The following is a 24,402-nucleotide window of genomic DNA, read 5'->3' on the forward strand; positions in this document are numbered from 1 at the left end:
GCCACAGGAGCAGCATGGGGCTGTGCGGGCGCTGCCGGCTAATGACCTAATCAGCTGGTGGCCAAAGTACAATTACGAGTCGCGGCCGGGAGCTGCTCCCTTCAAAGCGAGCTAATTGAAAATACATGGCGGCTATTATTAGTAATTAGGAGGTAGCCGCTGTTCAGCAGGGGACAGTGGCGTGGGATGTGCACGCAGCGTGTTCACCCCGACAGCCCCCAGCTGGACCTGGAGGGGTGAGGGGAGCGTGGTGGCGAGGTCTGGTGAGCCAAGCTGGGGGAGCCCCACTCCTGCCTCCCCAACTGCTTCCTTGGTGGCCCTCTTAGATTCCCAACAGGTTCCAAGGAAACAGGGAGATTGGGAACGGAGCTGAGCTTCTGGGACAGAGCAAGGCGGGGGGAAGCCTGTGTCCCATTGTAGTGAACTCCGTGCTCCCTGCAGCCTCCCCGGGCTGAGCCCATCACGTGCCCGGGAAGGTGCAAGGTCCAGCTTGGCAGGGATCGCGGAGCCGAGGGATGGCAGCCGGCTGCGGAACGAAGGACCTGCTCTCCCTCCTGGGCATCCTGCAGCTCCTGGGTGAGTACGCGCAGGGCCCGGCCGCCGTGGCTAGCAGGGGTGACCGCTGGGCGACCTCCGCGTTTCGCGTGTGCTCTGCAGGCTCTGTCACTCCCAGCGTACCGGGCAGGCAGACGGGAGGAGGCATTTCCAGCCGGACCCGGGGAAGGCAAGCAGATACCGAGGCTGGGGTAGCCGTGCGGAGCCTGCTGAGCCTCTCATTTGAAGTCAGCAGCGCTGCGCTGCAGGACACGCTTCCTGTTGAATATGCATGTAGCTTTGGTGTTCAAGGACTGCGCTTCCCGGGAGACAAGGCCGATTAAATAGCACATTGATACTTCCAGGGCTGGGGAGGGTGCAGGAATGCACGGGGCAAAGGGATTAACCTGCGGCCGGAGGAGCCGTGTCCAGGGTGGGCCCGGCTGAGAGCTCGCTCGGCCTACGGGACGTGAGGCTTTGTGCGATGGGGCTGGCCGAGCCTTTACTGCAGCCCCGACCTCTCCATTCCCCAGCTCCCGCCGGCAGGGACACAAGGGAACCGCAGCAAGGACGGAACAACTTGCCATTGCTATCTGGGGGCTTTTTTTTTTCCTTCTTAAGCTCTTTTCTGCTCTGAGCTAGGAAGGTGTTTATGCCCACAACACTGCGAGCAGCTGCTCGGCTGCAGTTCTTACCACCGGTAATGTTTTATTCCCTCTCGGAGGGTTTTACAGAGGACACGGCACGAGTGTGTTCGCTCTGCGTAAGGGTTCCCTCAGGCGCCCGCCGCCCGGCGTGAGGGAGGAGCCCCTCCGCGGTCGCACCTGGCCTCCAGGACTTTCATTCTGGTTAAAAATACATCTTTTCCTGTTCATCTGGAGACGGCTGCTACAGCCAGCGGTCTCGGCAGAGCCCCTGGCAGAGTAAAACAGCGCAAATTACACCTCAAGGTGATCCCTGTGTGCTGATAGAGCCTCTGCAGCCACATCGCACCCATCGTTCGGAGGAGCCGGGCCAGGCTTTGTGCGGCCCTGGAGTCACTGAGAACTCCCTCCCGCCCCGGGCTGGGCCCGCGTTCCCTGGCCAGTGCTGCAGTCCCTTCCACCACTTGCTTTCTACATATTTTGTAATTTTGTGGGTCTTTCTCCTACAGAAAAGATGATCCATTTAAAGGGCAAAAGAAGGGTGTTTTTCGTCATTTTCTCTTCTGTGTCTCATACTCACTTGCCTGAAGCCATTTAATTCAGGCTTCTGGAGATTCATTCATCTTTAGCTGAACATGCATCCCCCAGCCAAGCCTGGGCAATGTCAGGTCGGGAGGCTGCTCTGCTGTGCTTGTGCAAACAGAGAGGTCAGAGTGAAAACCCCCTTTGCCATGTCCTGTCCCTGCCCAGCAGGCTCATCCCGGTGGGGCCCCAAGGGCAGGACTGCCACTGTCCCAGGAAACCTCAAGGGGAAGAACCCTGTTTCCCAACATGTTTATGCCTCAGGCTGAAGTACACCACTGAATCCTCCCTCTCCATCTCCAAACGCATGAAACCAGCCTGTACTTGTGCTACATGTCCCACAGCAAATGCCCTTTATTCTCTTGCCCTGTCTTAGTGGTATCACAGCTCTGCATGCCCACTCTGTACCTTCTGGAAACAGAAGACTGAGGAATCTTTACCTGTTTATTAGTCTGAGTGACAGCTAAACCCCTTGCAAGGATTATTTAACTACCAGGTCTGTGTTATTCTTACCCTTTGCCTGCAGGACACTTCCCTGCCTTCTGTCTGCTTGCTGAGTGTTGGTCCCTTGCTTCTCTTCCTGTCTGGGTGGCTAAAACCATCATCCAGCCAAAAAAATCCCCCGTGTAGAGAAGGGCTGTGGATGCTCAGCTGGGACAATGCAGGAGCTGCTCTTGTGTAGAAAATCCCCAAATCTGACCTATAAATGCCAAGCCATCCTAAAGCACATTGCAGAGCAGGCTCCCAGCCTCTCACGGACTGGGTTAAACTGGTTTTTCTGTTCTCTCCCAGCTACCACCGCTGCCGTGTACAAGCAGTGGATCCCCAACACCAATTTTGAAACCACCTCCAACTGGGATAAAGGCAGAGTCCCCTGTGCCAGGGATGTGGTTCACTTTGAGAAGGACAAGGTATAGACATTGTAAATTTATTTTATTTTTGTTTTCACAAAACACCATCAGGCATTGGAAAAGCCCCTTTACCTGACAAGGCAAAGCACACTTTATCTTGCTTTTCCTACAGGTTGTCTCAGTCTTCGTCGGGTCCCCCCACGCGCTGACAGACATGGTAAGGCATGGTGGGCAGAGGTGCATGAGGGTGGGCAAGGGCAGGGCCAGCCCTGGAGCTCTGCCTGGTGGCACATTCCCCTGTCCCCCTCTCCACAGAATCATAAAATGGTTTGGCTTGGAAAGGACCTTAAAGGTCAGCAGTCCCAACCCCCTGCCATGGACAGGAACACCTTCCAGCAGGTCAGGTTGCTCAAAGTCCTGTCCAACCCAGCCCTGAACACTTCCAGGGATGGGGCATCCACAGCTTCTCTGGGCAACCTGTGCCAGTGTCTCATCACCCTCACAGTAAAGAATTTCTACTGTTCTCTGTCAATTTAAAGTCATTCCATGGACTTTGACACTGTCCTCCATGATCCAGCCAGACCAAGGATGCCTCAGCTGGGGAAAGGAACAGGAGTCTTACAGTAGCCTGGGTTTCTCTGTACCATGGAACCAAAAAGCCTGTTTCTGCTTGTTTTGGTTGGTTGGTTTTGTTTTGTTGTTTGCTTGTTTGTTTTTTGTTTTGTTTTGTTTTTTATTTGTGGTAGATGAGAGAATGTACAGCAAAATCCAATTTCATTTGAAAGAAATTGATTTTTTCTCCTCAAAGGAGGGGTAAAACCCCCTGCATGTGATGGAGAGCTTAGCAGTAGTTGGCTGAGGAGCACCAACCCACAGCATTGCTGACAGAGCAGGCACTAGCCCTGGGCAGAAGCTAAGTGAAGCTGACATCAAAATATCTTGAAATGAAAACAAACTGTTCTGGGAAATCCCAAAATGTTGCTTGAGAAATTTTCTTTCAGGTGCCATTGGGTTTTATATTTTTCTGTGGTATGATCAGTCTAGCTGTGGCAGGATGGGCACAATACCCTGCTGAAATGTGTGTGTTGAGTGATATAAGAGGGGGGGGCTCAGCTTGGAGGGGGTTTCTGAACAACCTGGTTTTGCCCCACATGAGGAACTCTGCCCCAGAGCAGGCTGACAGGCAGCCATAGAAACATGGGCTCTTAATCTCTGTGGTTTGGAGGGTAAAATTTAACAGGGAGGCATTAAAAGGAAAAGCAAACTCACTGCCCCAACCTGCCAGTGGGGGATGGGTCACCAGTGAGCCCTCTCTCAGTGCTGGGACAGGAAGAGATGGGCTGGATCCTGTTTGGAAAACCTCCTCCTCCAGACCTGATGAGCTTGTTGATGAAGTTCCTATCTTGGTTTTAGGGCAGCTTTGCTCTTTTATTGGCCATTAAATTTGAAGAAGCCCTTGAAATTTATGTGGTGTAATTTGTTCAGGCTGTCTACGCCACTAATAGTTTTGATGCTTTGATAACGCCATGTGCCACGTTTAATCCCTCTACAAATATTTGGAAAAGATACTTTATTTATATGGCATTTTAAATATGAATTTTTGAAGGAAAGAATCTACTGGGGAAATATGTACAAATATAATGTAATAAATGATGTGGAATTTACCCTGAGAAGAAAAGAGCAAAATACCACTCCAGTAGATTTTATTTTACTTACAGATGAATGTATAATATTTCTAAAGTACTTTCATCAGAGGCCTGCAAAGTGCATAATTGCAGAGCAGCATCAGTCATTACAGCTGAGCCTCCTGCAGCCAAGCTGGAGAGCAGAGCTGAGCAGCCTGGGGAGAGGGAGATCCACACAACCTTTGCACAACACAAACCAACATCCCTGCCCCCTGCTCGGGAGGATGGCTCCTATTACAATTGAGGGATGGCTCAGGGTGCCCCAGTGACCCCTGGCCTGTCCCTGTCAGAGGATCCAGAGTGCTGGCAGGAGCCCCTGGAGACCCTCTGCTGCCTTGGGGTTTCTCTGGGCCCCTGCTGCTGGCAGGCAGCTGCGCAGGCTCCAGGGTTACAGTGAATTTTGTAGTCCCCCTGCTGTGCGGGTGGGGAGGACTGCTAGGCGGATCCATGAGGGAATGCAGCGTCACATGGGCTGTGAGGGCACCATCCTCCTCCTGCACTGAATTGCACTGCCCTGCCTTAACCTGTACTGCAGCTCACACCTTCCTTCTGAGCATCACTGCCCCAGCCATTCCCTGTGAACTGTCCCAGCATGTCTCTTAGTGAGGTGGTTGATTTTGTAATTTCAGCTTTGTAATTTCAGCTCAGGCACTTCCCTCCTTTTCACTGCCTTGCTGTCACCAGGTGACACAGGGACTGCCAAGGTTAGGGATGAAAAAGGATGAAACCCACCACCTGAGCTAGGCTGCCACTCATGCCAAATGGCATGAAATTTGGCAACCAGCTGGTTAGAAAATGAATTGGTCATGAGGATTTTTGCAGGGAGGCTGGGCTGCACCTGTTCGGCTGCCAGCCACACGCGCTGGAGCATTAATCACTTAAATCAGCAAGAATACATTAAGCTTTAGAGTCGCCATGGAGATACTATACAGCCTTTGGCCAAAAAAAAAAAAACCAAAAGAAGAATGTTGTTTGCTATAGTACCATAGAAGGAAATTCATGGCTGAGGAGGGATTAGGCTCTCAGTGACTTTCATGAAGATAAGTGCCTGCTGTGGCAAGTGTAGTGCTTGGTGCTGATGTGGAGGGACAGCATGAGATCTCTCACCCCAACTCCCCAGCTGAGTGTAGTGCCAGGCAGTCCTCATGTGTCACCATCGCTCCTCTCCTAGACATTTATGTAAAAGCTCACTTCTGTATGGTCAGTTCTCCAGCTCCCCTCCCCATCCCATCCCATGTGGGCGCTTGCCAAGTGCTGAGACATACTTTCTTGGGAGGAGGCTGTCACAGAGCTCACCCACCCAGCACCCAGCTCAGCAGTTACTTGAAGTTTCAAATGGATCCCTAATTCAGTCACACATTAAATCCAAATCCTGCTTAAAGCGTAAGTGGCTTTGATGCATAACTGTTGTGATTAGGCTGGATTTTCTATGGTGTTTAGCTGCCTAAAGATGCAGATCAGTATTTAGCCAGCTTTTGAAGGTGCCTGAGACTAAATGTGCAGAAAAGATGGAAATGGAGGTGATGATGCCTGGCATGTGTGCTCTAGGGCAAGGCAGAATTTGGCTTTGTTTGTCTCCCGATGGGGGAGAAAGACTCTTGAGAGGGAGTGGACCCTCTGGCTATGTCTGTGCTTCCAAAGGGAGCCAGGCCAGAGCATGGCTGCAGCAGTGAGCCTGGTGTTTGCCCCAGTAACACCAGCTCTGGTGCAGTTTGTGCCTGAGCCGGCCAGCACTGGCATGTGGGCCAGGGATGGATGCTGCTGCTTCTATTTTTGGGGTGGCAGGAGTCGGGTTTATTCACATGGGCAGAGACGCCTTGCTCGACCCCAGGGTCAGGACCCTGGCTGGGGTTACTCAGCAGCCCTGACATCACCTTTCCAGCTCTGCCCCATCCCCTAGCTCTGTTGTGGGGTGGCATCTGTCTGTATCCCCTCCCTGCCTGCCCCACCAGGGGCTGCAGGGCTGGGCAAGGGTTCAGTGGCACTGGGGTCTGACCAGGGACACCTCCCCCAGCCTTATATTTTTAGCTGCCTAATTGCGAGAGCAGAATGTACTCGGCTTTGCTGCAGGATGCTCCTGCTCGGTTCCTGGCAGAGATTGATCTTGAAATGCCAATTGCTCTCCAGGGGCACCGGCTCTAATGAATTGCCACAGTTCGCGCTAGTCCCAGGCACCGGTGCTCCCTCCCCCACCTCTTCACAGACAGTGGGGTAATGAGACAACCAGAAAAGGGATTATTTTTCCTTCCACTAAGATGAAGATAAAGAATTTCAGGGGAGTGTGTGCCAGCACATAATTCCAAGATGGAATCCTGCAGTCTTTTCTGTGTCAGCGTTTACAATGAAGGTGCATGCAGGAAAGGGGTTTGGTAAAACAGCCATTTACACTCATCTCCCTGAGTCTATTTGCTCATTTCAGGCTGGTTTCCAGCAGGAGGAGTTACTAAAGTCTGATGAGCAGAGCAGCTTGCCAGCATCCTGGGCTGTAGCGGATGCTGGAGCCTGTCTGGCTGGGAAGCTGCTCCATGGACCGTCTGCCATCCCTTCTCTGCTGGGCATGGCCCCTCTGCCCACACCTCAAGCCTCTTCCTGGCTTTCTCTGACCTTGTCTGTAGAGGAAAGTTCAGGAAAAGGAGCTTAACTAATCTGAAATAGATTTGGCAAATGGCTTTAAGCCTCTCTTGTGTCCTCTGCATCCAGAGCTCAATGTCTTCAGCTACCCAGGGGGCTTCCCATATCCCTGTGACAGCTGATTTTTGTACGCTGTCGAGACCTGTTCGGCTAGAAGTCTGTACTGGCCATCTGCAATCAAGTTAGTGGGCTTTTTGGGTCTGTTGTTTGTATTTTATTGTCCCATGGCTTTCACTGGGCCCTGGGGGGTGGTTTGGCAGGGGCTGTACCAGGCAGCACCCGTGTGGCATGGCCAGGAGCTGTGGCTTCTCTGTAGGGACAGGGAGGATCGTGATGTGTTGGGAACCTGATGTGTCAGGCCACCCCTGTGCCAGGGGATATGGTGGCAAGGCCAGGTTAGGCAGGTGCTGTGGGGAGCCCGTGTGCTGAAACACAACCTGAAACGTGATGAGCAGACCCAGCAGGGGAGCCGGCTCTGGAATTAATGACAGCGCGGCTGTGCAGCTGCTGCTGGCCAGGGAGAGCAGCCAAGCACCTCGTTAGCTTGCAGGGAATGACACTGAAATGATGATACACCCTGGCATGTCGCTCCTGTGCCTGTGCTCCTGCCTGCTCTGGGTCAGAAGCAGAGGGGTGAGCTATTGCTGGGGTCAGAGCAGGGCTGTGGACATCCCCCACCACTGCTGGTGGGGCCCATGGACAGCAGCACCAGCCTCTGTGCCCCAGGCGTGCTGCACCAGCCTGCACGAGCATGGGCTTTGTGGGGATACAGGCTGCAGCCTGGTTTCCTTGGGAAGGTAAAGCCCCATTCCTCGTAAGACCCTATGCCTGGACAGGGAGGTCTTTGGGAAGCAAGGTGCTGCTCCAGCAGCAGGGACCCTCACGCAGAGGTCTTGGGGTGGGAGGAGGTCATCCTGGAACAGGCTGGCTCTGGCAGCAAACTAGGGTTGTGGGGTGGCATGTGTGGCTGAGGGGAAGGACACTGTCCTGAGGGTGCAGGTGAAAGCTTCACCTGGACCAGAAGGTGAATAAATGAAGCCTCAGTAATGAACCCAAGAAATGCTGGGCTGCAAGTGAGCCCCTGGCAATGCTCCAGAGTTGTCAGAGGGATTCACCTGTGGTGATCCTGGCCCTGTGCCTTTCTGGGGTATCAGCCAACAGCTGGATATCACCCAGGGACCACCACCAGCTGTGCTGAGACCCCCAGCCCCAGCAGACACTGGGAAAATCCCTGCTGTTACCACCTGTGGGCAGAATGGGCAGGGCCCACCCATCTGCTGCTGCCTGCTGCTGCCACTGCCCCAGCAGGGCTGTACTGGGAAAGATGAAATGGAAATTATTTCCCTTGTGCATTATTGCTTGTGGTGGGTTATAGCAGTCTGTGTTGGAGCCATAGCCCACCTGCATCCTATCCCTGTGATGTTTTTTATCACTGGACCAGCAGCACCAGGGCCAAAGCTGCTCCTGGGCTGGGTGCCAGGCAAGAGAATGTAGCCGGGGGCTGATGGCTGCTGACCTGCCTGCTGGTGCAGCTGTGGGTGCAGCACTGTGGAGCTCAGTGTGCCCAGGCAGTCGTAGTGCTGAGTGATGGGCATGGTGGCACCATCTCATCCAGGCAAGGAATTCAAATGCATTGATGTTGCAAATAAAGCAAGGCTGGGGGAAGACCTGGCTGCAGTCACAAGTGTGACTTGTTCACCCAGGTTAAAGCACAAGTGCTGCATTTTTCCTGGTCTGATGATGGTGACATGCCAGTCACAGTGCTCCTGTCAGTCATCTCAGCCTGATGCTTGTGACTCAAGGATGTGCCAGAGACTGGTTCCAATCCAGGCCTGATTGGAAAGCCGTCTCTCAGGACTTTGCTATTTTTTATTTTGCATTTTGGAGGTTAGTTTCGATTTCAGTTATGCATTGGGGGAGCAGATTCCTTTTGTTAGTGCAATGCTGGGGCTGGTCCAAGAGCAACGTGGGGTATTTCCTCTTTTTTTTTTTTTTTCCCTGACTTTGATAAGAAAAATGATGACTGTGTTTCATTTGTCATTACACTTGATAATGATAACTGAGGAGATAAGTGATTTACCTGTATCAGGGATGGAAAATGACTAATGGGACTCTAAACACTCACTGTATTAATGGCCCTGGAGTACATGTTGGCAGGAGGAAGGGAAAGCAGATGAAACTGCCAGCTTTTTGGCTTTGGTCCACTGGTACCTGTCATTGCTCAGTTCAAAATGTACTTGGAAAGTGGCCAAACCTGTATTCAATTTCCATACTAAACTCCCAAAGGTAGAAAACCACTGCCCAAACAGAGTCTCTATTTGTCCTCTGCAGTGAGCAGAGATGCTTAACTTATGTTAGGAAAAAAGAAAGAGCAAATTATTTACAAAGATCCACTGGATGATGGAGACACTCCTAAAATGCTGCCCAGTGGTGAGAATCTCAGGCAGGGCTGGTCGTGGATGTGCAGCACTGCTGTCTCAGTGGGCAGGGAGCCATAGCTGCAGGGCCCAGCCCCAGAAATTCCTGTGACGAAGCAGAAGTACAGAGCTCTTCCTGAACTTCATGTTTGTGGAGATGAGGTAACTCTGTCCTGTCTTGCATCTTGTTGTGTTGCATTTTAATTCCAGTGCTGGTGCCTGCAGTGTTTGGGTAATCCCAGGATGTGAAAGGACATGGTGTGTGCTCACTCTCATTTCCCTGCCACACTGACACCCACATGAGCAGCTTCCTCTGGAAGCCCAGCCAGCCTGGGATTTTGGCCTCAGCAATGAAGGGAATCTCCTGTGGTGGCTGGAGAAGCTGTGTCTTGTCCAGAGAGCTTAGAGGCCAATGTCTCCAGAGCACAGGCGCTGCAGGCATGGGACAGATTTGGCATGAGATATTTCTCCCAGCCCTCCTCTTGAGTAGAATGGATGCTGTGTCCTGCTGGCCCATCCAGACCTGCTTGCCCTCCCAAGCACATGCAGGGTGCCCAGAGCTGACTGCCATGAAGAGCTGATACCCTGTGCTGGTGAAAGGATCTGTCTCACGCTGAGCAGCTCAGATGGCCCCAGCAGCCAGGTGCCCCCCCTTCCTGCCTGGCCCTCCTGGGCCCAGCTGGCTGCAGGGGCCAGCCTGCAAACTGGGCAAGAGGCAGCACCCAGGGGCTGCAATGGCCCAGCCAGCCTGGAAGAAGAGACTGGGCTGGCAGTGCTACTGGCACTGACCTGAGCATGGGTGGCAGCTGACTGCTCCAAAATGTCCCATCGCCTGCTCCTGCCTGAGCTCACAGGAAAACATGCCAGGGCACTTGAACTGAAGTACAGCATTTTGTGGTTGAAGCTGGTAGCATTGCCCTCGCCCAGCTGAATGCAGGCCAGGTCCTGAGCCTCAAAACAGTCATGTTTTGATGGCTTTTTCATCTGCAGCTAAAGGACATGATGCCTTTTGTATTCTGGCAGACCTTTCAGCCTTTTTCAGTGCTTCGTTATTGGACAAATTTCCTTACTCAAAAGTAATAGAAATTCAGAGAACCTGATGGCAGGACACAAACTGTGTCCTTCCATCTGCTCTGATGGAGCAGTGTCCATGGGCAAAGGCTTCTTCCTAGCTGGGGGGAAGAGTGCACACCCTTGGGGCACATGTTGCCCCAACCTCAGTTATTCAGTGTCATCCCCTCTTGTCCAGCCCAATGTATAGCATTGCTGGGTCCACAGCAGATGGTACAGAGGAGCACTGTGGACTCTTCTTGGTGACAGCCACCCTTTGCTCTCTATCCTGGCTTCTCACGGTTCCTGAGCCAAGAGAGAAGCACCAGGGCTAAGGCTTTCAAAGCACTGCATCAACAAGGCACTAAACTTCTTAACAGGTGCCCACCTACAGTTTGGGGATGATGAGCTTTTTGCCTTGTCCACCTCCCCCATCCCTTCCCCATGCTGGCCTCTGAGTGGGACTGAACATCCTCAGGCAAGACTGGCCAGGGACAGAGAGCTGTCATGGTCACCATGCAGCAGTCAGTCATAAGTCTTGCTTTGTCTAACCTACATACATATTTAAAGACCAGTTAAGTAGATGAAACCTTAAAATCCCATTTAACTTTTTCTGCCTGAGCTCAGGACCCTGTACGTTGGCATAGCTCAGTCCTGGAGGGCTTTCAGCTGCTATTGGGAGTGATGCTAAAACACTGGATAGACCAAATTAGAGAAGGATGCCTTGAGCATCACTAACTCTAAAATATTGGAGGAAACCATGACTTTTCCTCTGCAATTTCTAAATGTAAAATAAGTTGGGCTGGGCTGAATAACCTGTTTGCTGTGGTGAGTTGCCTGAGTCGATCATTTGCCAGGGCCCGTCCCAGAGTTAGCAGTGCTGGCTGGTGACCCAGGTGGTCGCAGTTTCTTGCTGGAAGGGTTCCCATGACAGAGCTATGCCTGTTAAGGTTTGTGAATGGGTGGGCCCTGCAGGCTGAAGCCAGGTCAGTACTGTGACCCTGATTACCAGCTGGTGATGTCCTACCCAGCAAGAAGAGAGTCTGCAAGCTGCTCCAAATGCTACTGTGTATTTCCCTTAGCTTGTGCTCAGTACAAATTCACTACCTGACACTGTACCAAGCATAGCCTGGGCATGCTTGTGAATTTATATTTTGTGGGGCAAGCACAGCCCCTGGAGGTGGGAACCCCTTAAGTGAGGGGGCATCTGGCACTTGCAGAGTAGGGTTGGGTTTTTCTTGGTGTACCACCCATGCATAAATCCATTCCTGAGCTGCTGCGAGTGTGTATGAGAGGAGGAAGAAACTGTCAAAGAGGTTATTTTGCTTTTTCCTGTTCTCACTCCTCTGAATGTTTTTATGTGTTATGGAGGATAACATCACACTGCCTCTCCCCATTACAGAATCTCCATCCATAAAACCAGGAGCTGATGCCTTCCTGTACAGAGGGCACAGTAAGGGTAGCTCCAGATAACTGTTAAGTGCCTTGGAGACTCTAACAGGCAGCCTAACAATTAGCAGTGTTATTTGGTAACAAGCCTGGGTGGCTGGCAGCAGAACAGTAACACTCTGCATCCTTCATCTAGTACCTGCCCCTGAATGGAGAGTTCCTGCTGGCAGCTGGTGCAGCCTTCGCAGCTTTCGATGGCAGCTGGGATCCAGGCTGTGACTCAGGTATTTTGTGCCCAAACCAGGCACCCATCAGCCTGGGATGAATCATGTAAATTCAGCCCAAATACCTCTACAAAGGTCCTACCTTAGAGGAAAGTGAATCACTCCTTTTCAATACTTACGTTTTCTTTGATGACCTCCCTCACATCAGATCGTTTTTTCCTCCTAGATCACCTGTCTTCTTAAAAGGTAATTATAGTAGTGAAGCCTTTGAAGTTGTAGCAGAGAGGCAAATATTGTTTGTATTTTCCCGTGCCTATTAAGCATGTAGCCACATCAAAGCCCTTATTTCCTCTGCCATGGTGTTTCTAAAGAAAACCAATTAGGAGTTACACACTGGTGAGCCAAACCATGGCCATCACAGCAAGCTGGCCTTTGGCCCCACACAGGCATCCTTCCCTCCCCGCCCCTCCCCTCTCCTCCCCTCCCCAGCCCATGGCTGAGACAGCAGCCTTGTGTCATTGGTGCCTGCTTTTATCTGAAAGCTATTTTCTAGGGAGGTGTATTTTGGGTGCTTAAGAAGTGCCCCATGCTTTCAGTGACGAGTAACTTTTTAGTTCCTTTACAGGGAGGGAAGTATTCAAGCAGAGCATCCGTGCCTGCTCTCTGAATAGAAGAAAAAAAAATGAGAAAAAAGCGAGAAAAAGTCTAAATCAGTCTCCCCAGAGGAAGGATTGTATCTTAAGACTGTCTGAAACCACTCTGAAATCCTTCATCCCTATATTTTTTTTTTTGTTTTGGGGCTGTTTGCCCCCCAGCAGGGATGCTCTAGCATCTGTGCTTGGCACAGGGCTTTTCCTGCTGACCATGCACTGCTCCCCTGAAATCAGCTGGCGTTTCTGGGACAACTTTCACAAATTAACTTCTCTAAAGCATGATTTCAAAATGAATGCACATAATTCAGTCACTAAGTACTTGCATGCTGGCTGAATTGGTAAAGGTTCAGCTCCCGGGAAGGGAGAGAAGGAATCAAGGCACTGCATGATAAGACTAACCAGCAGGGAAACGGTTAATGGATAAATAATTGAGAGGTAAATTGAGCACTGGCTTTGGGGTTACCTGCTGCAGGGAATAGGGCCTGTCACATTTCTGCAGACTGCCAGAATGGGAAACTGGGACATGAATTATCATACCCATTTTTATCAGATTTAGCTGTTACTCAGCATTCAGGCAGATGTTTTCCTCCTTAACATCCTCCTTAAGGATGAGCTTTAAAAAACGGGGAAAAAAATATCCTGTGGGATCTGGGCCTGGAATCCTGCAGGCAGATGTGGGATTTGGGCTGAGACCCCAGCCCTGAGTTCTGGGAAGCTTTGCCAAGTTCTGGGAAATGCCTGCAGTGGGTGCCCATGAGGGGGATGCCAGGGCCAGCCCTCGGGTGAGATCCTTCACTTCAAGCCAGACTGTGCCTGGTTTTACCAGCCCAGATGCATCTGCTGGGGCTTTGGATTTGGGCTGGGGTCATGCTCAGCCTTTTTAGTCCCTTTTCCAGGTGGGACAGCGAGGTTCGCTGACGCTGAGCACCATGCGTGGTTCGACCCCACACTGTGGCAGGATGTCCTTCCCAGCGGGGAGCTCAGGCCCGGCGGGCCCATCTTCTCTGTGCATGAGGAGCGCGTCCCGTGCCGCTACGATGATGTTATCTTCCAGCCCGAAACCTCCTTCCGGGTAAACACCGACTCATCGCAGCCCGTGATTCACCTCCGCAGCATCTCTGTCATGGGCCAGGTGAGGTGGGGAGGAAGAGAAACTGGCTCTACACCTTCTCAGCACAGCCCAGTGAGGGGGAGCAGCGCTGCACAGGGAGATGGGGCACACCCGCGGAGCTGCAGCTTCATGAGCTGCTGCTGCTGCTGTGGATGGCCTCCATGGCTTTTTGCATCAACCAGTTTGTTATTGGCTCCCTCCCTGCAGTGTGGGAGTGCAGGCTGTCTCACTATGAATGTTTAAAAAAGGGCCAATATGCACGGGTCAAACCATCAGCGAATGGCAGCTTCTGTTGCTCCCAGGGGTCACTCCCTTCCCAGGCACGTGTCTGCCGCTGTGCTACTCAGGGACCCTCTGGGGACACTTCCCTCCTGCCCCCGACCTTAACATGGCCTGTGGCCCAGTGATCATCTCCCAGCTTTGCTTCAGCACTGCTCTTTAATTGATTGGAGGGATAATTATAGACGCGCTGGCAGCCTGCTGTGCCTCAGCCCGGGAATCAGGCTCCCCACAAGCCCTGTCCCTCCTGGTCGGAGGAGCAGAAGATCACAGGCGCTGCAGCGGTAAACACAGGCTCCTTCCAGGAGTGGGAGATGCGGCAGGCGTTTCATAAGTTATTTATTATTTCTGCTGCTGCGCTGGCTGGGATCTGCCATTTCAGGGCCAGGCATTAGGTAGCTGCTTTTTGAGTAATAGACTCAGTCAGTGCCCAGGCGGGTGCAGGCAAGTCTGAACAAGGCAGCACCCCAGTGGAACTCACCCCAAGCCCACGTAGCCCCAGGGATGCAGAGGTGGATGTTCTTGGGTGCTCAGAGTGATGCTGGCCCTGCTGATGCTTCAGACTACCCCACAGCATGTCATCCCACCCAGGGACCACTGCTGGCTGTCCCTCAGGGCATGGGCTGCTGCTGAGCGATGAGATGGAAGGAGAAGGTGCTTTTTATGATCATAGCATATTTTCTAAGAACTGACCTTATGAGCTTCTCTATCCCTTTGTAGCCAGCCTACTCTGTGCTTTCTGATGACTATTTTCACCCCAGGGCCTGAGAAATCTGCCTGTTGTGCCAGAGCATGGAGACACTTCCTGTGGAAGAGAGTGGGTGAGGGAATCACCGGTGACTTGGCAGGATGAGGCTGGTTAGTCCAGCTCAGCCTTTGCTAATGCCAAGCATGTAGAAATTCTTCCCAGATAGAAAGAAAACAGCTCAGACCCAGCCCCCTTCTTCCCAGTAGTGAAAAGCTGGTAACTTGAATTTTCTGAGCCAGCAGAAAGATGGAAAGCAAAAGAAGAAAAGGGCTAGCCATCTCATCGTCACTGTTTTTTGTTTAAGAGAGTTTTTCTGTTGGTCCAGGGGAAAAGATGGAATGGGTGCATTGTCAGGGTTTTCCTGCTGCATCACTGCCTCCAGTGGGGCTTTCCAGTGATGGCCATCAGATGTGACACCAGGTGTCCCAGCAGCATGGCTGGGTGCCTGGGGCCAGCACTGGGACCTATCCTGGGATACTCACCTGCTTTGCTGCTCTTTCCTGCACAGGAGCTGAACACCCCATCATCCTGGGCTGAGTACCTGGGGGGTCCCTCTGCCCCGCTGCAGTTTCATGGCAATGGCACTCTCCAGGTGACAGGCACTGGCTGTCCTGATAAGTCTGGCTGTGCCTGTGGGAACACCCTGGTGAGTCTTCCCTTTCCCATTTTGGGGGCTCCAGTGCAGTTTGTGGGGCAATGACTGACTCTGCTCTGCTTTCCTTTAGGATGGCCCCCGCATCTGCGCAGCCCTGCTCGGGGACTCAGGGAGGCAGTGCCCAGAGCCAGCATGCCAGAGCCCTTTGCAGCCCCTTGGCCACTGCTGTGGGGTCTGTGGTGAGTGGGGGACACGGCCCTATTCCTCCTCCCTGCCATGCCAGCTGCCCCAGCCTGCTTCCCCTGGCTCCATGGAGGAAAGTTGGGTGCAGGGGGTGCTTGCTGCTGTTTTGCTGTATCACTGTTGCCAAGGGTCCCATCTGTGGGTCCCATGTGCTGATCCCATTGTGCCACCTTCCCAGCACATCTCTCTGAAGAGCTCCTGGCTTTTTGGAGCTTGTTCTGAGTCGCAGCCCTTTATCCCTGCTTCTAGTTTATCCTGTCAGGATGTCACAGCTTGTCAAGCTAATAGGGCTCTGCTGAGTTTATGCAGCTGAAAACACACAGAAGAAATGCAACCTTTTCCACTGTAATGTCAGCTTCCCAACAGCCAGCTTGTTTAATTTCATTTAAAATAAAAGCATGCAGATTGACATCGTTCTCTCTGCAATGCGTGCTCCTCCATTAATCTACATGAAATGTTGCTAGGGGCAATTTTTCATGCACAACTGTACCTGGATACTTGGCATCCAATATTTGGTATGTCATACCAAATTCATTAAAATGGCACCATATGTTTCTCCAGCGTGCTCCTAAAAGCATAGTCCCTCACAGTCTTAAGGCAATTTAAAATTTCAGCAAATGCTTAATTGTATTTTTTTCCAGGAAAATATTTTTCTTCATGACTGTAGTGCAGTGGTGCGGGGAGCACAGGTGTTCTCTCCTCTCAGCCTTCCCCCCAAAGCCAGGGTAGTGCTGCTGCACCACAGCCTCATGGCCCCAAAACCAGGGGCATGAAGAGCTTCCCAGAGGGATAAGTATGAGAAAGCTTTCCAGGGAAAGCTTCTCTCCAGAATATGTTGGAAAGTCAAAAGCCTTTCATCAAACCCAGCTGACAAAAAAACAGCAGGGGAGGTTTCTCTCTGGGCCCAGCCAGAGCAGTTGCACAGGGTACCAGAGGATCCCCAGTGCCTATCATGGCAGTCAGAGCTGTGCTGCTGTGGCTGCTCTCTGCCCACACGTGGTGAATTTGATGTCTGTTTTCTGGCTGCAGGGGCCACCATTGATCTGGATTTCACTCCTGATTTTGACCTGCAGAAGTACCGGGACAAATTGGTCCAAGAGTTGCTAAACCAGGTATGGAACCTGTCAGATTGGGAGGGGCTAATGAAATGACAAGCCACTGGCCACATCTGCTGCTGACTTGATGGCTGTGGGACTGTCTGGGGCATGTGGTCCTAGCAGTGCCAGGGGTGGAGCTCACTCCCTACCACCCTGCAGGGGTCCACGCTCCCCGTGTGACCTCTTGGATGTGCCTGCTTGCTGTGGAATCTGGATCCTTGCTCCCCACCACAGTCCCACCATCTGCTGAGCTCAGGGCAGGAAGAGCTGCTGGCTTGCAATGGGGAAGGATGCAGGGGGGCTTGCTGGCAACCCTGCTCTGGAAAACAGAGGAGAGCAGGTCTAGGTCCCATGGGAGCTCAGCACACACAGCTGGGATGGTGCAAACCTGCAGCAGGGCATTCCCTGGCACTGGCCAGCTCTCAGATGCTCTACAAAGCATCACTTCATGCTGCTGCTTGTCAGACACAGCATGACATCCCTCCTCCTTGCTAGAGGCTGCTGGGGGAGGAGGTGTGCTCTGCATTGCACTGGGAGGTTCGATACCAGGGTATTGCTTTATTGATCCTGAGCTGAAAGCTGTCTGCCTGCCCTCCTTACAGCCACACGTCTTAATACAGGTTTTAATGGGTGTGATACATGAAATTTCTTTCTCAGCATGCTCTCCTCCATGGGGGCTCATTGCATGCTGGGTGCTGGTCACAGCTTGGGAGAGAGGGGACATACAGGCCTCTCCTGTGGGAAATGCAACGGCACTGCCGTGACAGGGATGGCAGCTCTGTGGTGGGGCTCACAGGAAGGTTCAGGTGGGCCTTGCAGCTGCACCCATCGTGGCTGTCTGAAGATGTGACTGATTTGTGCCTACCCTCTCACTGGCTTTACGTGTCTCCTTGTGTTTTGGGAAGCCCAAATATGCTGGTGTGCAGATGGCCATATCCAAGGTGCACAAAGCACAGACCTTCCTGGGCATCGTGTCCCGAAGCGCTGCTCCTCTCATCCAGATCGTGCTGATTGATGACAGAGCAGGAGCGCAGGCAGGCACCGCTGCGGAGCAGCTGGCAGCAGACATCATGCAGAACATAGCACAGCATGGTAACCCCCTGTCCTCCTAGCAGGTCCCCTGCAGGGACACCCAGACCCATGGCTGGCCAGAGCTTTGTATACCCTGCCAGCAGCCCACATGGCCAGTGGGGTTTGAATGTCTCTAAGGAGGGAGATTCAACAGCATCTCTCCACAGCCTGTGTCCACAACTGACCTTCTTTGCAGTAAACCAGTTTTATATATACAAATACTTAGATAAATATAGGTATTTAAGTGGAATTTACCATATTCAGTATCTGTCCATTGCCTCTTGCCCTGTCACTGGGAGCTACTGAGAAGAGTCTGGCTCAGTGCTCCAGCTGTGCTCACCAGGGCAGAGCAGAGTGGAAGGGTCACCTCCCTCGCCCTGCCGACCGTTCTCCTCCTGCAGCCTGGAATCCCAGTGTGCTTCCATGCCACGTCTGACCACGACCAGCTGGGTGCCTGCCAGGGCCCCCAGGTCCCCTGTCTGCAGCACTGCGCTGCAGCCAGAATGTTGCTTGTGGAGGCAGACAGTGGAAGCTGGCAGATGCTGATGGGCACACAGGTCACAGCGGGGGGACCTGGTGGTCATTGTGTGGGTGGCAGACCCACAGGGGCTTGTCCCCATTGAGTCCATCCGCCTGTGAATCCCATCTCTGTTCCCAGGGAAGGGCGATCAACCAGGCAGGCAGGCCCTGACTCAGCTGAGGGCTCCCTCTGCCATGGGTGTGGGGATGTGTTGCCTTGTACAATCCTCATCCCTATTTCTTCCCAGGTGAAGCTCTTGGCATTTCAAGTGGCAAAATGGAAGTGGCCACTGGCAGCACTGCCAGCGGGCAGGTGGGGAGCCTCCCAGTGAGCAGGATCACAGCAGGGACAGTCATGGGGCTACTCTTCAGTCTCCTGTTCCTTGGAGGGATCCTCTTTCTCTACAGAAAGGGAAAGCTGAGGTAAGGATGGGGCTTCTGCCAGCAGCAGATATTCAGGCTGCCTCTGCCTGGGAGCAGCTGCCAGCTCAGGCTGTCCTTCCAGCCTGGCACACAGGGCACACAGTGCTGCCCAGAGCTCCCATGGAAAGGGGCATGCTGTGGCACCCTGCTATCCCAAACATTACTGTTCACAGAACCACAACATGGTTTGGGTTGGAAGGACCTCAAAGATCATCTAGTTCCAACCTCCTGCCATAGGCAGTGACACTTTTCACTAGAGCAGGTTTCTGAGAGCCCCAACCAGCCTGGCCTTGAGCACTTCCAGGGATGGAGCATCCACAGCTTCTCTGGGCAGCCTGTGCAAGGGCCTCACCGCCCTCACAGTAAAGAGTTTGTTCCCAATATCTAATCTGAACCTGCCCTGTGTCAGTTTAAAACTTGTCCTTACTCCTCATGGTTTTCTGGAGGTGAGGTGGCTGAAAGGCATTTCTGTACTCTTGGACTGTTGCTTCATTCTCCTCCACGACCAGGAGGAGCTGCCTCTTGGCAGGATGCAGTGTGCTTGGGTGGGAGCAGGGCTGCTGCAGCTTGACTGGAGCTCTGCACAGCCTAGTCATAGTGCCTGGTGACATCTCCTGTTCCTTGGCACCATTAAGTTTGCGGCCCTGCTGGGGAGGACTGAACCTGCCAGCAGCTCAATTGAAATGCATCAAAATAATGCAAAACACTTGTCCCACAGCTTCATAACCATTAAAGGGAGAGAGCATCCAAGAGCAAGTGCAGCTTCTGGTGCATTGCTTGTTCACACAGCGTGGAGTATGGAGTGCAGGTCCCAGGGGAGGGCTGGAGGGTGCACCTGACTGCACCACAGCTGGGAGCTAGTCAGAAATACCCCTTCTCCATCACCATTTTTCCTCACAGGTTGGATATGGGGCCTGGCTGCGATTTGGGCATCCCAGCAGTGCCCATGGCAAGTGCTTGGGGCACCCACCTCTGCTCCTCCCACATGCAGCCTCCACTTGTGGAGGGTTTTGCAGGGTACCCAGCTGTGGGCAAGTGGGGTTGACTTTACACAGTTGATAACGGGGGGCCAGGAATCACTTAAATTTGCATGTGCAAAGTGCACCTGTGTCTGCCAGGGGGTGCTGAGCTCCCTGGTGCTGGGGCTGCTGTGTCACAGGCTCACAAGTCAGGTTGTTTGTTCCCTCCTGCCTCCTCCACTGGGATTTTCTCACTGTGCATCAGTGGCCCTGACCAGGAACGCTTGGCCTGCTGCTCGACACGTGCTGACGTGATATTTCCTAGCAGTAAACCCACGCCTTCATTTAATTTCTAAATAAAACTCCCAGACACATAATTGCTACTTGATGATTTATCTTTCACTGATGCTTATTTGGATGCTGGACCGGCCTTTGAAACCAGCTCTGTCAGCAGCAGGAGGGAGTTTTGTATGGCTTCAGGAGACAGAACTGAACACAAGCCCAGGGCCTGTCCCACTTGTGCTGCAGGTCCTCCTTATTTCCACCAAAAGGGGCCTGGCAGAGCTTCCCTCAGAGCTCCTGAGGTGATGTGCATGGACGTGCTGCTGAGCCCACCTGCAGCAGGTGCCCAGTGCAGGAGAGTGCTCAGTGACTGGGACCCTTAGGATAAAAGTAGTGAAGAAAATAATACAAGTAGTGATGGTGATTAAGATGAAAAAATGATAATGTGATAAAAGTAATGATAAAAGTAATTAATACTTGTTGAGATTACAGTGGGAGCAGGTGGCAATTGATTTAGGCCACAAGGAAGGAATGATTGCTCCTAAGTGAAGCCTGTGCTAGAGTTGTCTGCCTCTGCAACTCCTCCCTCCAGAATGCAGGTCCCAGATCTCCAGGCTGAATGATTTCTGCTGGATACAGCTGCTTTTCCCTGGGCAGGGGTACAAATATGCCATTTCATTAACAGCCTGACATTTTGCCCCTGTTGAACTTCCCATCCACCTCTTAAGGGCGCTGGGTTTCAGCTGGGGGAGCTGCAGGGCTGGGAGGGATGTGGATGGTGATGCCCAGCTCTCCCCCAGGTTGCCTGCCCTGCGCCCGCAGCACCCCTGGGAGAGGATGGAGGAGCCGGTGTCCCCTACACCAGCCAGTGACCAAGGCTTCGACAACCCCGTGTTCAGCGTGGTGAGTCACCCCTGCCAGGGGTGCTCGGGCCATGGGCAGGAGTTGCTGGCTGCTGTGACAGTCTTGAAAGCCTCTTGGGGTAACCCTGAGAGGGGTCCTGCTTTCCCCAGGCCAGGAGGGGTTTGTGGGACATTCCTGTTCTCCCTGAGGTCACCAGCCTCTCAGCTGCTGCAGGGACTCAGTCCCGGGTGGGTTTTGCCCAAGGGTTTTTCTCCTCTTCCCCATCGCGTGTTTTTCCTCCCTTGCTGTTGCAGGAGCCTCCAGATGCTGACCTTGGAGAAGTGGCATCCAAAGATCTCCAGGTCTTCTACCTCAACCCTCTGTACAATGCAAGCGAGACAGAGACCTGATGGTGTGGACTCATGCTGGGGGCAGACCCCACTCCCTTGGGGATATCACTACCTCTCCTGCCCTCACAGCCCCTCACAGCCCCTCACATCACTCCTGGTGGGATTCAAGCCAGAAGCAGATCCCACCTGAATAAAAGTGTCTGTGCAGTGAAGGAAACCATAGCAAACCTTCAGTGTTGGGACTCAGTGACATGGACATGGCCTCCCTGGTCTTACTTCTGGGTTTTAAACTGTATTTTGCAGGTGTCAGTTCTTTTTAGATTGTTTCACATTGAGATTTGGGTCTCAGATGGTATCCAGAGAAGCTGGGGTCTAGCTCAGCACCCCATGCTTTAACCAGCACTGTGCTGGATTTGCTCCAGGGCACACACCAGGTGGAAGGAAGCATCCCTGGATGCATGACAAAAATTCAGTGCTCAGACACATTTTAAAATATGACCCAGAGCCTTCAGGGCCTGGACCCCTTAGCTGGAAGGTTGTTTTGCTTTCCAGCAGTGTGCTCAGTACTGGGGGTCTCTGCTCAGGGTCTCCATTCCTCCTCTCACTCCTGTCCACTGGGTGCTGGTGAGGTGCCGTCCTGATGAAACAATTCCCTCCCCAGGGAGGCTTCTGGAGCGTGCTCCTTCCTTCTGTGCCTGGACTGATAGGTAAGAAACCCTCTTGGACCTTTGGGGGTTTATTCTGTTATTCCTCAAGGTGAGAAACTCTTCTCATGGTAGAAGGAGAAGGAAGTTTGATGCCGGGGTCCCCGGGGAGGGATGCAGGCAGGAACTGAGGGCTGGGGACAGTCACACCAGCCCATCTCTGATGAGGGCTGGGGCAGTGGCACTAGGGGGCCTCGTTAGCTCTGGCCTGTGTCAAACACCATCATCTGCCCACAATGTCAGGCAGTGCATCTTTATGGAGCAGGGCTGATGGGTGAGGTGGAAATTATGGATATGTATGCAAATGGATGCAAATTTACACTCTGCTGAGTATTCAGTAGGGCTTGTTGGCATATTCCATAAGGAAGCAGCTATTTTAAGTTTATAATATTTTGTTCTAGTCTCTGGAAGACATAATCCCTTCTCAAAGGGCTGGGAATTCATCATTAGGTGCATCAGAGCCCTGACGAAAGGTAACAGGCATCATGTGATGGTGGGAGCAGCCCTGCCCTCTGGAAGCAGGCAGGACAGAAGCTCAAGGCAAGCAGGGAACAAGGCCTCTCTGAGCTCCTGGGTGCTGTGGTGCATTTGCAAGTGGGGCAGAGCCAGGAGCAGTCCTGTGCTCAGGGCACACACCCCTTGGGGTTTCACCTCTCCTGAGGGGGCTCCTCCAGCAGTACTGGGCTGAGAAGCAGCTTGCCTGGGCAGGAGTTTCTCCTGCCTCTGTCAGGCACTTGTTGCTGGGTGAAATGGTCACCAGGCAGGTCAAAAAGCAGAGGATGCCATCAGCCTGCAGCAGCTGACGTGGGGAATACCCAATCCCCACCATCCCATGGTCCTACAACCAGTGCATCACTGTGGGGAGCAGTGACCCAGGGACAGTAGCCGAGAACTCGCCTCACAACACACAGTCACTCCTGTGACATGAGCCCAAGGGGGATCCCTGGCCCAAGCCCCCCTGCTGACCCTACAGGGCTGGACAGCCCTGCATGGCCAGGGCTCTGTGCAGCTCAGCAGCCGTGGTGTTACCATGGTGCCTGTGAGAGCAGCCACATCCTCCAGAGCTACATCCCTCCGTTCTGCTGTGGGGGCCTTTTTGTGTTCTTTTCCTCTTTCACATCAGTTCATTGCAGGTGACTCCAGCCCACAAGCCTTCAAATACAAACACACACAGAGGAATTTTCTTTCTGGGGCCAATGCAGTGCTGCATGCTGGAGGCCACTGCATCAGGCAGCCCATCACACCAGCACTGCCCACACGAGGAAGGAGCTCAAGGGTGACCCCCAGGGAGTCCCCACCTCAGAGTTAATTTCTTCCCTCCCTGGCTGTTTTTGGGCCTTGCTCATTGTGAGTGTGAATTGTGATCTGAGAATTGGGAGGGGTCTCGATGGCTGCATCCCCACAACCTGTTCAGAAGGGGAAAGGCAAGAGCATCTCATGGCCACAGGCTGAAAGAGAGAAGAGAAAACCTGTTAGCAGCAGGACCATTGCACAAGATGGTGTCATGATGGTGTTCTTCCTCTGCAAGTGGCTGAGGATATCAGCTCTGTGTCCTGCCTGGTCTCACAGGGATTTGAGGGTGAGCCACAGGCTGGGGTGTGCTTGTGGAGTTGGACACCCTCCTAGGACACATCACTGACACAGGGGGAGGCATGGCAGGAACCTCCACCTGGTCACCCCTACGTGTACGAATTTGCTGTTGGCGAAGCTTCATTTTTAAAATGCATAAGCAGCTGGAGGTCACTTACAATAGAGGCTTTAATTAATGCAGAGATCAATTTTTGTCAGTGCACGAGCAGAGCACAGTCTGTACTTTTCCTTCAGGAGCCACTCGCTCGCTCGCACAGAACGCACCGCAGGGAGGGGGGAGCTCTGCAGAAACGAAATGAAGCACCAGAGTCAGTTTGTGATGCCGGGATCGAGAGCTGCTGGAAGAACAGCTGTATCCGTGATTGTATCCATGATTGTACCCATGACTGCTGCGCACCGACACACACACACAGCCCGTGGTGCAGGCAGGGCAGAGCAAAGGGGTTTGGTACATAAATGTCTCCCGGGATCCTGCCTAAACAAGGCATTTAATTCACAGACATCCTTGGTAGCAGCACATTAGATGGGTGGTTTATGTCACCGAGGCTGTGCACGGCAGGTCTGGGCACCTGATGGCTTTGTTTTGCTTCTGGTCCTGAGTGTCAGGGGTCCCCCACTGTGACAGACTAATTCAAAATGCATTAGCGTTAATAGCAAGATCTCAGGAGTCATTGCTTCCTAGGGTGTCAAAAGAAAAAGCAACCTGCACACTATTAATGGACACCAACTCACAGCACTGTGCCTTCGCTTTGCACGATACAGCCACTCACAGAAGTTGTGCACAAACCCAGTTGTGGCAGAGTCCTCAAAATATCCCTGAGCCTAAAGACAGAATTGGCTCAATGAATGTATTTTTTTTAAGTCCCTTTCAGCAGGAGGTAGCAGTGGCAGGAGGGCATTTGGCAGGGACTGGTCTCACCGGAGTGCA

General features: G+C 52.7%; 1 protein-coding gene across 1 annotated transcript; it reads left to right on the forward strand.

Annotated features, from left to right (window-relative positions):
- The first annotated feature begins 415 nt into the window (after positions 1–415).
- Positions 416–21,421, forward strand: AMN (amnion associated transmembrane protein). Its single transcript, XM_059848190.1, has 12 exons — positions 416–576; positions 2,553–2,671; positions 2,784–2,828; positions 11,980–12,067; positions 13,557–13,792; positions 15,307–15,444; positions 15,524–15,632; positions 16,666–16,748; positions 17,639–17,825; positions 18,572–18,746; positions 20,788–20,890; positions 21,145–21,421. The coding sequence occupies exons 1-12, from the start codon at positions 516–518 to the stop codon at positions 21,238–21,240; spliced, it is 1,440 nt and encodes a 479-aa protein (XP_059704173.1). The 5' UTR covers positions 416–515; the 3' UTR covers positions 21,241–21,421.
- The last annotated feature ends 2,981 nt before the right edge of the window (positions 21,422–24,402 follow it).

The sequence above is a fragment of the Haemorhous mexicanus genome, chromosome 6 (genome assembly GCF_027477595.1).
Source record: "Haemorhous mexicanus isolate bHaeMex1 chromosome 6, bHaeMex1.pri, whole genome shotgun sequence".
NCBI lineage: Eukaryota > Metazoa > Chordata > Aves > Passeriformes > Fringillidae > Haemorhous > Haemorhous mexicanus.